Consider the following 17,758-nt stretch of genomic DNA (forward strand, 5'->3'; position numbering starts at 1 on the left):
CAGCTGATAGAATACTGCAACTTATTTGAAAAAGATCCATTTAATGATGAAACTATAGCAAGTGGACAACATGTTGTTACATCCACATCTGAAGCAAAACTGGAACAATGGATAAAGTTAATGAATCGAATAGATATGGGAAGGAGTAGCCAAAAAGCACGGAGGCTATTTAGACGCCCCAGCAATGACCCAAACAAAACTTCGACACATTTTAATGTCTCGGCAAATCAAATTGCACAAGAACTTAACTTCGTAAAAGTGGCAAACATATAAATCCAGTCGAATAAAAAAAGACAGCACTTGAGAGGGAAAAGAAACAAATATTTTCTCCAAACCTTTTACAGTGGAAGAGCTTCATAGGGCAATTAACGTTTGTAAGAAAAGAAAAACAGCAGGTCTGGATGAAGTTTCTATTGACCAAATCAAGGAATTTGGTCCTGCGACCAAAGCCTTGATGTTGAATTTATTCAACAATTGTATTGCAATTTTGGAGAAGAGCTAGTTATTGCAGTTCTCAAACCAGGGAAAGATGCAAGTGATCCCAAAAATTATAGACCTATCTCTCTCTCTCTCTCTTTATTGTGTAATTTATATAAGATTCTCGTGTGAATGCTCCTCGAAAAACTAACAGGATAATTGATCCAATCCTAATCCCTGAACAAGCTGGCTTTTGAGCTGAGAAAAGTTGTACACCTACAAGTTCTCCAACTTACACAATATATTGAGGATGGTTTCGAGAACCCGAAAATAACAAGGGTAGTTTTTATAGTTGACTTCTACTTACAATACGGTAATCCACCGAATCCTGTTAAGTAAACTGTACAAATTGACGAACGATTATAAGGTAACTCAACTAATTAGATGCCTTCTTCAGAATCGAAGATATTTTATTCGTTTTCAAGGACAACGTAGTCGTTGGAGAAATCAGAAGAACGACCTCCCTCGAGGCAGTGTTCTCGTCCCGATGCTTTTTAACGCGTATACAAATGACCAGCCTCTCCCTGAAGATATAAAAAGCTTTATTTATGCTGATGATCGTGCCATTGCAACTCAGGAAGATCATTTTTAAAGTACAGAACAAAAGCTTTCTGAAGCGCTAATTGAAGTTAGCCATTACTATAGTGAAAACCAGTTGAAATATATTAGTTGAAACAAACTTAATCCCTTAAAAACCTAGATCTGTGTCGTCCATTTAAAGAATAAACAGGCAACAAGGAAACTACAAAACCTGGGAGAGCACACGCTTAGATCATTGTCCAACACCTACATATTTAGGGATAACTTTAGACCGTGCTCTCACTTGTGAAAGACATTGTATAAATACAAAACATAAAGTAACTGCAAGGAACATAATTCTCCGGAAACTATCCGGTCCTACCTGGGAAACACAAACTCAAACAATAAGGACCACTACCTTACCTCTACGTTACTCGGCTGCAGAATATGCGTTCCCTGTATGAGACGTGCTCATTACTGGGACCGAGACCTCGTTAGAAAATAGATTGTTTAGCTGGCATAAGACCTCCATATATTAGAAGCGAGATGGCGGCTAGAAATGAGAGGCTGAAGGCATCAATGTCCATCTACACTCATCACCTATTTGAATATCAACCTGCTTATCAACGGTTAAAATCCAGGAAAAGCTTTCTTCATACCACCGAAAGCCTTACTGGACCACTCCAAATATCAAGACTAGCTTCATGGAAGACAAGAAACAATCACCTTACAGCTTGGGTTGTACCATCTGAAAGCCCACTAGGCCACAGCGAAAACTGGACTACGTGGAAAGCTTCAAATAGGCTGCGAGCGGTGTTGGAAGATCCAAGGATAATGTAAAAAATTGCAGACTCGTGTGAGTCTTCTCTATATGAATGGGGAGGAGCAAACTATGGCCTCTTGAACTATAGGTTATGTCCTTTTATCGTACAATGAACAACAGATGCAAATGACTCAGGAACATCATGGAAAAGTATGGCAGTTATTTTTAAATAAATCTGACTGTTAAATATAAATATAACTTATGGCGATAAATTGTGTCGTTTTTCTTTTCTTTTTAATTCCAATATACAATCAATTATTTTTTGTTAATTTATGTGTTGTCAGAAGCAACTATGCTGCTTCTGACAACACATATTCTGATGACTCGAATTTTGAAGACTCGAAAGGGGGGTTTGCCCCCCTGGCGCCTACGGGGCCCAACACCCCCGAGTTAGACTGGTAGGCCGGTTATCCTTGAATTCTGATGACTCGCCTATGGCTCACCCCCCCCGAGTTCCGGACTGGTAGGCCGGTTCTCCTTAAATTCTGATATCTCGAATTTCGAAAACTCGACACACAGGGCAGACCCTGAGTGTCGAGTCTTTTGTTATATATATTTTGTTTAAAAATTATAGTAATCTGGGATGAAATTTTTTCAAACAAATTCATACAGTTGGGAGTTTATCCTATCTTCTCCTGCTGATTTATCATTTTTTATTTTATTTACGTTGTCCTTTAATTCTTTCATTGTTATCATATCATTTAAGGTATTTTTTAAGTTTCTGGTGTAATTATTTTTGATGCCAGTATTATCCGTCCAAAGATCTGTAAAGTAATCCAAGAATTCTTTTACATCTATTTCAAAATTTATGTTTGCAGTTTCTTTTATATCTGCATTCATGTGTTTTAGTATATTGTATGCACTGGTTCTTATTTTGTATATGTCATTTTCTAGATATGATACACATTTTTCCCAGCTTTCTATCTGTCTCTTTCTAGTTTCTCTTTTGGCTATTGCTTGTCATTTTTTATATTCAATTTCATCTTCTTGTTTTTTGCTACTTAACCATCGTTTACTAGCCAGCTTTTTATTTTCAATTATTGTTTTTATTTCATTGTTCCATATATGTAATTTTTTATTTTTATAATATTTTTTGTGTGTTCCTAGACTTTCATATGCTTCTGATGAGATAATTTCTTTTATATTATCCCATTCTTTCTCAATGTCTTCATTTTCTTGTACTTCTTTCTAAGTAGTTATTAATCCTCTCTCGGTATAAATTTCTTATACTTGATTCTTATTCTTATACTTGAATCATTTAGTAGTCTTACTTTGTAATTAGATTTTGCTTCTCTAGTTTGTTTATTTATTTATTTTTATTATTGGTATTTTTTTGTAGCCAGTTTCGTGGAAATCTTAGTTTTGCGTGTAACAAATAGTGATCTGTGTCAATTTGTAGCCTTCTTCTAACTTTAACGTCTAGGAAGAGGTTTGCTGCATTTTCCTTTGTTATAAAGTAGTCTATTATTGATTTTTGTCCTCTTGCACACCACGTATATTTAAGTATATTTTTATTATTTAAATTAATGGGATATTAATCTCACATTGTTTAAAAACCGTGGAATCAGAGAGTTTCATGCCACTCAATCTTTGAGTTTCTTATTCGGTTTTAAAACAATGTGGGATTAATATCCCCTTAATTTAAATAATGTTTATATCGCCGAAATGAAGCCTATTAGCTCTTTGTATTTTTATGTTTGTGAAATGTATTCATTCTTTTTAAATTTCTTTATATTGAATAATCAATGAGTCGCTTTCTATTTTTGTTTACTGTTGGTTCTCCAAATTTTTGTAGATTATTGTATAAGATCTGTAAAGTAATTCCAAGAATTCTTTTACATCTATTTCACAATTTATATTTGCAGTTTCTTTTATATTAGCATTCATGTGTGTTAGTGTTTTGTACGTACTGGGTCTTATTTTGTATGTCATTTTCTAGATATGATACAAATTAATCATGGTTTTGCCTAATTTTTTTTAAAAATGTGTTTCATTTCTATTATGACATTGAGATCTCCGGCTATAATTATATGGTCTTTTCTATTTAATGTTTCATATATTCATTTAACTCTTTGTAAAAGTAATCATTTTCTTCTTCTTTGTCTTCTTCAGGGGCATACACTCCAACAACTGTTAAATTTTCTTTATTTAATTTTACTCGCACTTCTAATATTCTTTCATTCCAGTACGTAGAATGAGGTATTTTTGCATTAATCGATTTATGGATCCAAATCATTACACCAGCTTTTGCATGTATTTGTTCATCCACTCCACTATATATGATATTGTAATAAGCTGTTTCTTTTGTTCCTTTAAGTTTCTTTTTTGTTTCTGTAAGAACTGCAATTTCTATATTTTCGTCATTTAAAATTTTATCTAATTCTTCTTTATGTGCTATGCTTCTAATGTTCTATGTAGCATATTTCACCAGTTTTTCTTTTTCCAAAGTTTCTTAACCTTTTCCAGTTTGGAGTCTTTTCCCATATTTTCTGTCCAGTTTGGATTTCGTTGAGACTTGAAAGTAATATGTGTTTCCCTATGTCAAGTGACTATCATGGCGTTAGATATCCTAGTGGTGGGGCTGCCACCTTAAGAAAACTAGGCTTGCATTTTTTAGTAGATAGTGGAAACTACTGTTTGAGAGGAAAGAGTCACCCCCCCCCTCTTTCACTGGGGGAAGGATTAAGAAGAAGAAGTTAGTCTCTTATGACACATATTATCAATCTGCCTAACTTTCATAAATATTCTTTCTTAATTTTTGCATTAATTTAATTAAATGAATTAATTTATTTTTCCATTGTATATAGACATGTTTAGATATATAAGAAATGAGAAAAATGCAAGTAATTAATTATCGCTTTTAAACTTAAACATCTCCTTAACGAACGCTTTTGAATGACAATGTCTCTAATTGATATCTAAGAGCACAACAAGTGCTTGGTAGGACGAGTAGTGAAAGCAGTGCCCGGATCAAGTACATGATGAGTGCCCATGCACACAAACAGAGCTTTCTGGGAGGAATAGAGAAGAAAGTGTCTTATTTCAGATTTTTTATTTTGCAGTTCCTGAACTAAACAATTATTTTGCATTAAGAGTACTTTAGTATCTCGATGATTATCAAATGCAAACTAAATGCACACTTTAGAACATCGTTCTGGTTTTGTTTTCTTCCTTGAGTGAACATTTAAGCACGTGATCAGGGAACGAAATCATGTGGTTGAATATATCTTTCTCCTTTGAGCCTTAAGATAATCCTGAACTTAGATTTCAACACACAGAGATCCTATCATTCATTCTCTCCTTTCTCATTGGCCATTCTGCTGTAAAAAATGTTATTTAAACAGAACTGTTACGTACGAGGTGGGTAGATTAAGAAATCAAGGGTGGAATCACTTGCCAAGTATTTTGAAAGAAAGGAAGGAAAACTGGTGACGATGAGATTGCTTCTGGTGATAGCGGTAGGCTTAGTTGTCGAGTACATCACTTGTAAGTATGAATTTTTCAAAGATGTTGAGCATTTGCATCGGTCTAAGCAACTTTATTTTTAAATTCATATAACTGAGCACTAAAGCAGGCAGATGGTTACATTTTATCCGAAATGTATTACTTTTTAAATTTAAATATATATTTGTGAGATTGAAACAAATAGTGAAAGACCCCCCCACTTCGATAAATATTATATCTAGAAACTGTAATTACATTTTCAAATTCCTTTCAGTGTGCAGGATTCATGGGAGAGAACAACGAATATAATGCTAATTGTATGTATATAGTGTTACAATCTCGATGTCATGCAGGTACTTAGAGAGTGAGAGGGACTTCACGACAGTCACGGAAATCACATAAAACAAACAATTCGTGTTTGATGCCACATTGGTGAGTGTGTTGCGCTCCACGTAGTAATTAATCTTATAGAGATTAAGAAATGTTTAAGTAGGGGGTATAAGTTCTGTGTCAAATGGAAGTCTTTTTTTGCGAAGTCCTCTTGAATGTTATGGCCATCTGATGAAGGTATGAACTTGACAACGTAAGAATGACTTTTCGTGCAAGACTATCCGATCTGTCTCTCTAAGATAATGGACTCCGCATGGACCGGAGGAGTGCTGGAAATGACGGTGCGCACTTGCGCATGTATGTTCACTAGTTGTGCTTAGGTAGATTCCATCAGATTCTCGGTTTCCAGGGGAAAGCCGCCGAGTATAACAACACCATCTAAACATCGATCAGTAGCCGAAGCCAGTCAGTAAGGAATCACGATGCACACACTAAAGAAGATGGATTTCTCTAGCTGTAGCAGCTATCTGGGGGAACTTGAGTGACCAGGAGGTGTTGCCCGGTCCATTAAGTGTGGTGGCGTTCCTAATGGAATTCTCCCGAGAAGCTCACGAAAAAAATGAACACCCAGTGACATAATGGCCGTCAACAAAGTTCTATTTATCAATTTGGCTTTTATATGAACGATTTCATTTTGTTTCGCCAGGATTCGGCACAGAGCCTCCGTAGCTCAGTCGGTATAGACCAGTGGCGGCTCGTACATAAGCACTGCGACACCGCAGCACCCCCAAGAAAAAAATGAAAAAAATTAAATTTTGTTTGTGTTATAAATAATAATGCTTACAGCATTATATAAATGCAATACAACATGCTAATGGTTACAGCTTATGTTTTGACATTGATTGAATAGTTAATAATTGGAATTGTTCGATTAACGCTCTAGATTGCACTCCGATCTAACGCAGTGTCTGAATTATCACGTTAGGCCAATTGCAGCTGGTCTCGCCGATATTCGTTTGAGCTTCTCGTTGCTCGTTACCAGTGATAACGTGGGCAAGCATACGATACATTGCTCGTTTAGGCAGTGTATCGTATGCTTGCGCATTATTTCTGTGAGATATGAAATTTTTATTATAGGTTTTTGTTCGTGGTGAGGGCGAAATATTTTTAATAAAGCAATTTCTTAATATGTTAATTTATTTATTAATTAACTGGTTACTGATTAAGGAAAAAAAATTTATTTTTTATTTTGTATATGCAGCACCCCAACTTAAACTTTTCACCGGCCGCTGCTGGTATAGACGAATCCCTTTGGTCGGAAAGACCTGGTTCGATTCCCGTCAGTGACGTGAGGAACCTTTATGTAGTTTATTTCGACAGTAGGTGTGTTAGCGTTCTCATATGAAGGTAGGGTTTTTCCCCACCCGAAAACAGGTTTTTCCTCCCCCAGAACAGGGGGACGAAAGGAAGGGCTCAAGACAGCTCCGTAACAGACCAATACGCTTAATGCGAAAAATAAACAAGTAGAAGAAGAAGGATTCAGCGCCCTCATAAGGCCAGATCTGTGGAAGCGTCATACTTCATGCTCTGATTTCGTTCATTTAAAATAAGCTCGCGTTTTCAAAGATGTTGAGTATTTGCATCCGTCGAAGTAATATAGCGCTGTGCTCTTGAGCTCAAACTAGCTCCGGTGAGTTCGGTGTGTGCTCTGCAAATTATCTCAACAGAATACCAAATGTAACCGTTAGTTTACCCAAGCAGGTAATACCCAACAAAATAATAACATGCGTCCAAAGTTCTGTTGCTTGTCCACGTTTCTATGATGCAGATTTTTTTTTTTTCTTTCTTTCTTTCATAAAATGGCGCTGTCCTTATGATTTTCTTTCACGAGGTTCGGGATGGAATCATTTTCAAACAATCTCGGAAACTTTTACACCCCTTGAAGGTGCATAACAGAAATTGATATTTTTGAAGCTTTTTTTTGTATTATTCAGTTCTACTGTATTTTGGCTTTTTTTTTTTTTTACTACCATTTGATATTCGAACAATGCACTGCATTGGCTTAACAAGAACATCAAGTGAAGAAAGCACATTATCTGAATGAATCACACAGACCGAAGTTTATTTATTTTAGATAAGGATATTAGTATCGTGTTTTGTTTGTTTGTTTTTCGATAACGTTCGTTATCAGTGTCTTCAAATAGAGTAGAATTCCACCTCCCGCAGTGGTATTAAGCAATTACTGATAATAAACTTTGCTTTGAAGTTAATTCCAATGAAAGCCACTGCTGATTTCTTTTCATAAAAAAATATGTGATTCCTATTTACGAAACCTTTTGTACTGCGCGTGGGCTGATCATTTTATTATGTTTATATTTTTTTTTTTGCATAATCAAGACATCCTACTCTAAGAGACCAAAGATGGAATTTTTTCAACCCTTCCAACAGATGGGACTGACGTTTAACATGAGGTAAGGAACTTAATATCTCTTGTCTAACGGCTCATCACAAAGATCATGCTCACAGCGGGATTTGAACCCTGCATCCTGCTGGTTGGATTGCATAGCGAAATCATTAACCACTCGCAAAAAAAAAAAAAAAGAAATAAAGAAAAAGAAAAAGAAAAACCCAAGGTAAAGTAAGTGCATATGCGATCACACCTGGAGTTGCGATGGTTATGTACTTAGCTGAACTTGGCTTTTCACATCTTTAAGATGTTTTCATTTGTCACGTTGTAAACCATAATGAGCATCACGTCCAAGTTCTATGTGCGTGATTTTTTTTATTTTAAATTATCCTTTGGTTTTTATTACATTGAATATGTGTGCATTGCATTTCTCAGCGTACGAAATGCTATGGATTCATATTCAGATAAAGTAGTTGATGGTCAAATAAGGCATTTCTGTTTTCTGCCAATTAATTACAGGATGACTTCAGTTGCAGTATTATGAACTAATCCATATTTATGGTTTCTCTTTTTTTCCACATCTTTAAGATATTTTCATTTGCTAATAGTTTTCTTAGATCTTCCTGTTTGTCCTACATAACCCCTTATCTCTAAATGTAATAGCACGTGGTTTTTGGAGGATGTATGAAGTGCTTTAGGCGAATTACTCTTTTGACATCTTGCATAGCAGGATGGAAGCTGTGTTTGTGTCATAATATAAGTATTTTAGAAATATTGCCCGTTATGTATTTGGATATAAAGAATAGATAATGCACTTTTATGTTCTTGCGTAGATGTCATTGTCTGAAATAGTAGTTTGCAAGATGTTAGTCGTCTATCACCTACATCCTGTTTGCTATGCTGCTAGATAAGTAGGCTATGTTTCTTAGAGTTTTAATTATTCCTACGTTTTTGCATGAGGTGGTTTTTGTGAGATGAGGCATCGATGCGTCTTCCGATGTAGGTAGTTTTCCTCTATCAGATAACTGATTTGTTGTCTTCGGAGGCATCCAGAAGCCAGAAATAGTTCCCTTGGTTTACAGTCCAGTAAAGTGTATGCGTGGATGTAGGCGCCGTTCAGGTACTTTATGAATTATTCGAGTTATTCCGTTAAACCGTACACATAACGAAACCAAATTTTGGCTTTGTGAGGGTAGCATTGTAAGGTTTTTTCCTCTATATTGTCTAGAAGCGGAGTTAGAGGTGAGTAGTAGTAGTAGTGTAGCCACTATAAACAAGATCAAGATCAAAATGAGATAAGGAATCATGACGTCAATAGGTGATAAGATGATTGACGTCATCGTGTGTGATTCGTTGCGTGACGTCATGAAATTGGAATCTTTGGAATTTCCCTGGGCGCACATGTGTCATTGACGTCAGGTCATGTATTTTTGTTCGTGTATGGAATTGTGGGTGATTTTTAGAGATAAGATAGAGTAATTAATCCTTGGAATTTCCCAGGGTGACACCCATCCGTTATTGACGTCACGTTTTGTGTTTGGATCGAGTGATGTTTGGAATATGTAATTCTGAGGATATTTGTTGCGTGTCGGGGTCTTTGATTCGATTGTGGAAGTGTTGGAAAATATTTGTCTATAGGTGGCATCACGAATTTTCCAATAGAGCTTTGTGGTGTTTCTTTCCTGTTATTGAGTACGGAAATTTTTAGTTTAGAGTCAAGAGGTGGCAGCATCTTTTAGACCTTTTCTGAATAATTAATTAGAGTATCATGGCTATCACACACGCGCGCGGGCGCACACACAAAAACACAATTTTTCTTTCATGCTCACATTTCTAAAATAATTAATTACTGGTTGTTGTACTTGGCTGTTTTTGATACTGCTTCCCATATGATTATACATATTTCGCAGCTCATTAAAATAAAAAAGCAGTACTATAAAAACAAGCAGCTGACTCTTTTGCAATGGTTCTTGATTTTCACCTGCAAAGAAAAAGTGTTATTTTTAGTGATTGGAAAGCTAGAAGATTACTATAATCCTAATGCAGTAGTTAGTTTTGGAAGTATCAAAGCTTTACAGAAACATACAAATTTGCCACATGAAACCATGAAAAGTTGGTTATCAACACAAGCCTACTTATGTGGGACATAAACCCATTAGAAGAAAGTTTAAATGCAATCAAATCAAAATCCCAATACTTGTACACACTTTTTAATGTGATTTGGCAGATATGTCATACCATGCAAAAGATAATGGGGGCGTGTGTTTCCTTCTTGTATGCATTGATTGTTTTCCCGATTTGCGTGGTTTCGAACACTGGAGAAATCTGCAGACGCTGCTGTTAATGCTTTCGAGTCTATTTTTAAAGAGGAAGTGCCATGTTACATAAACACGGATCAAGGAAAAGAGTTTTGCAACAAGAAAGTTCGTGCATTATTTAAGAAATAATATAATATTCATTTATATACGGCCAGGAACGAAATGAAAGCACTCATTGCAGAAAGATTTATCAGTACATTGAAAACGAAGATCTACAAATGGATGACGTATACTAAAAGTAAAAGTTATACGAAAGTATGCCAACCCTTGTACATACTTATAACCTCACACCACACCGCACTATGGGTATGACTCCTTCGCAAGTTAACCTTCACAACGAGGATAGTATTTGAAAATATTTGTACGGAACCCAAGAGGAGTCTACCAAACCAAACTTTCACGTAGCAATAGTGTGGTTTTAAGTGATGATCCCCACAAATTTAGACAAAGGTGTTGGAGTAACTGGACACGAGAATTGTTCACTATTTCTCAGGTTATTAATAGAAACCCTGTAGTAAATAGAGTTTGCAGTCGGGACGGAGAGATAGTGGAGGGAACTTTCTATGAACCTCAACTGCAAAAGGCTGATATACCCAATGAATTTCCGGAAGACATGTATCTAATCGAACAAGTAGTTAAACACCCGCAAACAGAAAGGAAAGCTTCAGTATTTTGTTAAGTGGCTCGGTTATCCCTCATCGTATAATTCTTGGGTTCGTAGCGAAGATGTTTTACATAACCCTTCCCAGTAACGCCAGTATGAAAATGTTTCCTACAAACACGCAAACGAAATTTCAAGTGGAATTACCACACGAGATCAGACGTAAAGGGAAATGAGAAGTTGCTCTTTCTAAAATTCATCTTCCGGGAGAATTTAATAACTCCGATTCCGGTTACGATGTGTTTCATATTATACGTGGAGATAGGAGGAGGAGTCAGTATAATCGCCAACTCTAATATCACAGGAAATAATGTTTTAGAACAGTTTAAAAAAGGATTTTACAAAGTGTACAAGTTTTCTCAAGGCAGTTACAGTCACCCTCTGAACTTCTTCAAGCAATGTTTGATGTGCGTTCTGTGATTACTGGAGAAAAGAACAAAAAACAACACATTTTCTCTGACAGTCCCAAAAGATTATAACCTGTTGTTTCCTAAGGAAGCCCCGGGGTTGGATCTTCTACTGGGTGTTAATCAGATTGGTGTTAAACTGAAAGGCACAATCACTGGGAAATATTAAGTTGATATAAAGAGGGGTGTAGCCGCATATTTTGCTAATTCTGATTTAATCCAAGAACAGATAGTTGGTGATACATGTGCACCGTTGTTACGAATTGTTCAGTGCAACACCAAGTTTTCCTTCGTTTTTGCTCACCTTGATTATTATCCGTTACGAAAACAAACATTTCAGTCAATCAGCATTGAAATTCGTTCTGACATTGGCGAATTGTTTCACTTTCGTGGCGGCAAGACAATAGTTAAATTACACTTCCGACAAGTGAAGGATGACTGACTATCTCAGATATTACACACTGCAGGCAGGTGGAGGTCAAGTGTTTTACGGGGTCCCAATACAGCGTGGGTACGGATTAGGTAGCATTTTCAGAAGTGCCTTCTCCTTTCTAAGTCCACTTTTGAAACCTGCAGCTCAATTTGTCGGACGTCAAGCCTTAAGAGCCGGTCAGCATATGATAGGAGATGTATTAGAAGAGGTACCTGTACGTCGAGCCTTTATAAACAGAGCAACAGAAGCTGGGAAAACCGTTGATGATAAAGCTCAGAGCCGATTACTTCAGAAAGGTCAAGTAAGTAAGAAGAAGAAAAAAAAACGAATACTAAAAAGCGCAAGCGAGATGACATCTTTTGCTGAGGATATGATGTAGGAGTTAGATCTTTTTTCCCACCCTTGTGTCAATGTGTGCGTGGAAAGAAGTCTTATGCCACCTACCAACCAATATCCAGTACTGACAGTGGAGGTCTCGTGGAATTTTGCATACCAGATACGTCGGAAGAATACTTAGATTTGGGAAAATCATACCTACGCATAGTTTGTGCATCACAGATAATGATGGTAAACCTATCGAAGATTCTTCAGTTGGTGTCGTGAACAATTTTCTCCATTCTCTGTTCATTCAAATTGAATTTATCATCCAAGACAAACTAGTGAATGTGGCATCAGACACGTATCCTTATAGGGGTTGTATTAAAAACCTGCTAAATTATGACAGAGATACTAAAAGCAGTCAACTAACAAACGAGGTATTTGTTAAAGATGACGTCGCTAATGTTAGTGATATGTTTACCAAAAGTGAATGTGGGATGCGTAGACGACAAGTTCGAAATAACCAATCGAAAAGTGTCGAGATGCTTGGGCGAATACACGCTGACATCATACTGGTCTTGATACAACAAACGGTATTGATCAAGATCGGTACTTGATCAACAACCTTTCTGTTCGTGTTCGTTTGGTTCGCAGTTCTCCCGAATTGTGTTTATTGACTGCAAGTGCTGATGCGAAGGCTAAAGTGCAAATTGAAGAGGCTACACGTTTTGTCCGCAAAGTCAAAATAAACCCAAACAATCAACTGGCTCATCTGTCTGTGTTAAACAAGTCAAACATGGTATATCCCATCAATCGAGTGCAAGTGTCCTATTTTTCGATTCCAAAGGGCATGTCAGTTGCCACACAAGACAACCTGTGTCTAGTTGAAATACCATCTAGATTAATTATTGTACTGGTTGCTAGTGATGGATTTAATGGAACTTTCAACAAAAATCCATTTAATTTTCATGAGTGGTGATGACATCTGACGGTATTCAATATCCCTTGCCACATTTGACTCCGGTCTTCAAAGAAAGGCATTAAGCAGATGTTACATGTCACTGTTCAGATCGCTAGGCAAATGGACAATGACTAATTGTACTGACATTTTTTATGAGGAATACGTAAAGGGAAATGTTTTCTATGGATTTGACTTATCGCCAAGTCAAAATACCGTTGCCCCTCATGTGAGCCTGTTAAGAAGAGGAAGTGTGCGCCTCGAAGTTAAATTTGCTCAAACTCTTCCTGAAAACATAACAATGGTTCTTTATGCAGAATTTGAGTGTGCATTATCCACAACAAAGGATCGTTCTGTGTTACTAGACTATGAACACTGAACAATCAGTAAGCATACTAGAGTTAGAACCCACCGCAAGAAAAGCGGGTTTTGGAATTTGTGCTCGTGATGAATTGCCCACAACATCCGATCAGAAAACAACAGTCGATGTTCGTCGTGAACACAGACAGACCTAGTTGCCAGGACAACATTGGCAAGCTATCCATATTAAAGACAAACACGGCGATTTTTTCGATAGCTTCGGTAGTCCACCCGAAAGCGATATTGTTAACTTTCTGAATATCAATATTAATAAATAGCATTAGAATACTGTAGCTGTACAAGCTAAGGAATCTGTCGCATGTAGTTTGCACTGTGTATATTTTTTAATATTCAGATGTCGTGGTCTTTCTATGCAAAATATTATTAGCAAAAATTATTCTAATGATTTTTGGTTAAATGATATTGTTGTCACTTATGCTGTAACAGATCATTTACTAAAAATAAAAAATAATTTCAAAAAAAAAAATTTTTTTTTCACTTACCATTTTTTCCACACCAGTTTCTTATTCCCAGGCAGTTTTCGGGGAGGAGAAAAGACGAAAAATTGGCGTTGGTTCTTCGAGCTCTCCTCCGGATGGGGAGTGGACTGGAAACATTTTGCTCACTGGGAGTGACTGATGTTGATGGCTGACGGGAAAGGGGCTGTGTATTCTCTTTGCACACTGTAGGATTCGGATGCTTTTTTCCGAATGTGACAGCCAATGCTCTTGTTGCTCTCCTTCTGAGTTGATTTTTCAAACCTAAGTAGTTCTGCAAAACACTTAAATATGCTTTTACTTTTTCATCTGGATACTGATTGCCCTATTTTAAAATGGCACTCATCTCATCATCTAGACTTCTCACGCTGCTCTGGTGATTGGGGAAGGGTAAATTGTTTAAACATGTGATTCATTTTCTAATAGGTGAACTCAATAAAGGAACAATGATACTGCCAAACAATGGGAACAGTGCTCCTTCGTGCTGTAAAACCAGTTTTCTTCTAGGAATGAATGGAACCGATTTGTTGGTCAGTGCTCTTATAATTTTTTTCCCTTCATATGCGTGACTTCCGGTGATTATTTAGTGGTATATTGCCAGATATAACATTTTTGCAGACTTCACAGAGCATCATGGTTTGGTGGGAGGTACAGTGTTTTTAGGGCATCATCTGCTTGTTTTGGAGAGGAATGAGATAAGTACTTGATGCGATATTCATATCGTTTGAGTCTATCATCCATTCGGGAATAAAGACTGTATTGAGTTCTTCCCCTGGCAATATCCTCTCAATATCAAAACTAGCGTAAGCATAAAATATCAGGTGTTTCTTGTCTAAAGTCTAAAATTAAATAAGAGTGGGGGTCCTGGGTTGCGTCTTTATAAATATCAACTAACACACCCGAATATCCTGGAAACAATTACGAAGCTAAATGAGAAATTTGTAAAGAGTCTCGGGGATTTTTAAATGCAATAACATAATGGCTATTGAGAGAAATTATCCGAAAATGTGTTCCTAGACAGAATAAATTTTGTGTCAGAAGAATGATGCTGAGGTTACAGTGATGTGAACCTTTTATAAAATCATCAGCTATTTCCGTGGTGTCCTTAGCCTGGTGAACCAAATCATCGATTATGAGTACATTTCTTTCATTTGAATCAAATTCAGGTAACTTCAAACCATTCGCAAATTCTATATTGGTTAATTTTTTAAATTTATCCTGATTTTCACTGTAACAGTAAACGATTCCCTCCAGTGGTGGGTTGATTAGATGTTTACAATGTTCTATGAGAAACAACACGAAGGTTGTTTTTCCTGGCTGAGTAGCTCCCGAAATTATTCTTGTAAATGAATGTATGAACATAGCGAAAATGATAACATAATTAGACTGTGATTATTTTTATAATAATCAGAGATCATGTAAAAATTGACACATACTTGTTTTTTAATACAAATAAAATCTCCCCATTAAGAATTTTTTTATCACAGTCACCATGTAATCATTCCAAGAGGATTTTGTTTTAATTCTAAAATTTTAAATTCTAAGAGGAAAAAAGCCATTGTGGAATAATAGTCACAATAACAGTGATGTGAAAATTGCACAAGAGTAGGGCGACACTGCAAATTATCATGTAGGAAACAACAACGGATTTTTTTTACCTACTAGGTAGAACGTTGTTTAGTTTTCTGTCCCATAGATGACATCTTTTGCTTATGGGGTATGTGAGTGTAAGGAATTATCCTTTAAAATACCCATAGGGAAAAGTTCATGTGTCTGTTAACACTATGCACATTGCAAAGGTGTAACTAAATCTTTTTGTTACGGAGATCGTTTTGACTTGACAGCTCCATTTGTCTCTATGGACAGAAATTGGCACAGGAATTTGGATGTTTTGTGGCTCACCCTTTACTACTGCTAGCATAAATTCCAGATTAAGAGAAGTGGCTGCACAAGAATTTAAAGCAATGCCTTTGCATTTAGTCACAATCTCTCCCCCCCACGCATTCTGTAGGAATAAGATTTAGGGCCTGTGGTAACAAATTCAACAATAACGTCATCGTTGAGTTCATTGCCTAGCTTACCACCAATGGACGGTGAGTAATCGCCCGGTTTTTTACTGAAAATGACAGAATCGGTATCTGTGTACAAAATCCGTTTTGCAAAGGTTCCATGACTTCATATAACTTTATCCTACTGTAGGTAGCTTCAAATGAAGAGATGACAGCATTCCCTTTCCTGTTTTCAGGTTCGGTGCCTTCAATAGGAGAGTAGGCAACCATCATATGCTCTTCTGAAACTAGCCTGGTTTCTTGGATAACTTTACTGTTATCTAGAAACATTTCTATGAGGTCTTCATAAGAGGAAACCACGTGGGTGTGAGTTCTTAACATTCTCATACCAAGCCTTCCCCATAGGGAATTCAAACAAAGCTTAGTAAAGGAACGTTTACCAGGGTTTTTACTAACGTGTTCACTATTTAGCATAATACCTTCCCTTTATTTAAATTAAGGGGATATTAAGTCCCACATTGTTTCAAAATCGAATAAGAAACTCAAAATTCGGAATCAAAGTAGTTTGTACTACGTGCTTTAGCTTACGCTAGTAGTCGCCGATACTTTTATAGTTACTATATTCGGCATGAAACTCTTTGATTCTGATGTTTGAGTTTCTTTCAATGTGGGGTTTAGTATCCCCTTAATTTAAATAATGTTTACATCACCGAAATGAAGCCTATTAGCACTTTATTTTAAATAATACTTCCCATTTTTACCCTCAGGCCATCCAGATGATTCTCGTTTCATCTTCAGAAAGGTATCAATATAGTGAGCAAAGAAGTTTTCTTCACCTTCAAATTTTTTAGAAAAATGCCAAACCTCATAAAATTCTAAAACGGTATAACTGTGAGCATGGGCTAAATCTAATTCTGGTGTGCACCAAATACCAGTAAAAGATCGGTGTGTGATAAAGCACTTTGAGGCCATTTCAGAAGCCCACATCCCAACCAGGAGGAGATTAATTTTTCATTCACTGTGATGGGCAAAACCGGTAAAAAGAGTTTGGCAGGTGCTTCCACTTATGCATGACAAATACCAAAGTATACCCTAGGAATATAGTGGAAATTTTCGAGAATAACTTCGGGATGTGCCATAGGAAATACTTGGTATTTCATTACCCATGGATAAAGGCTATTGAAGTCCAAATAGCAAATAACTTCCCCTTCTGGGTTTTGCGATACATTTTGTAACAGTTGATTCTGCCACCAGGCAGAGCACTATGAGGTAAAATGGGATCTGGAATTTTAAGAGCAGCAATAAAGTTTTTCATGGCCCTGTTTTCTGAAATTTCCGTATTTAGTTTATATTTCCAAATTGAGATCACATCGAATCCTTTGCTACAAAAAAGTTTTACCGATCTTTTGTTTCCTCAAAAAGGATAATCATCTTTGTGTTTCTGTATGGTTGGAAAGTATTTGGTCTGTAGTATTTTTGAGAACCATGGTGGAAACAACCATAGAACACATATATGTTTCCACTTTTCCCATTGACAAATTAAGGTCGGATGCATTCTTCCCCCTACAGAACATGCATGTTGTATGATTATGTTGTTCTGTTGTTCTGGCCATTTGAGCCAAGACAAAGCCTTTCGACTTTGCATGTTTGCCTCCCTGTAACCCCAAGCAGGAAGTATGGGCAAAGTGTTAGGTTTCAAAAAGTTCTGGAGAAATACTCTCAAGCTCCTGGAGAAATACTTCTGCAGTTGTTATGTCATGAAGTAATGGGTCAATCTGGGTGAGCTGTATGAAGAGA

General features: G+C 36.6%; 1 protein-coding gene across 1 annotated transcript in view; it reads left to right on the forward strand.

Annotated features, from left to right (window-relative positions):
* Window positions 1-5,203: 5,203 nt before the first annotated feature.
* LOC150102081 (uncharacterized protein CG3556-like) overlaps window positions 5,204-17,758 on the forward strand; it is an 80,641-nt gene continuing 68,086 nt past the window's right edge. Inside the window, exon 1 of the mRNA XM_090400831.1 lies at window positions 5,204-5,305. Within this exon, the coding sequence (XP_090256957.1) occupies window positions 5,254-5,305 (52 nt within the window). The 5' untranslated portion in view covers window positions 5,204-5,253. The remainder of the gene's footprint in view (window positions 5,306-17,758) is intronic.

This window comes from Typopeltis vanoorti, chromosome 11, assembly GCF_054136105.1.
Source record: "Typopeltis vanoorti isolate ZY-2024b chromosome 11, IOZ_Tvanoo_1.0, whole genome shotgun sequence".
Lineage (NCBI taxonomy): Eukaryota > Metazoa > Arthropoda > Arachnida > Uropygi > Thelyphonidae > Typopeltis > Typopeltis vanoorti.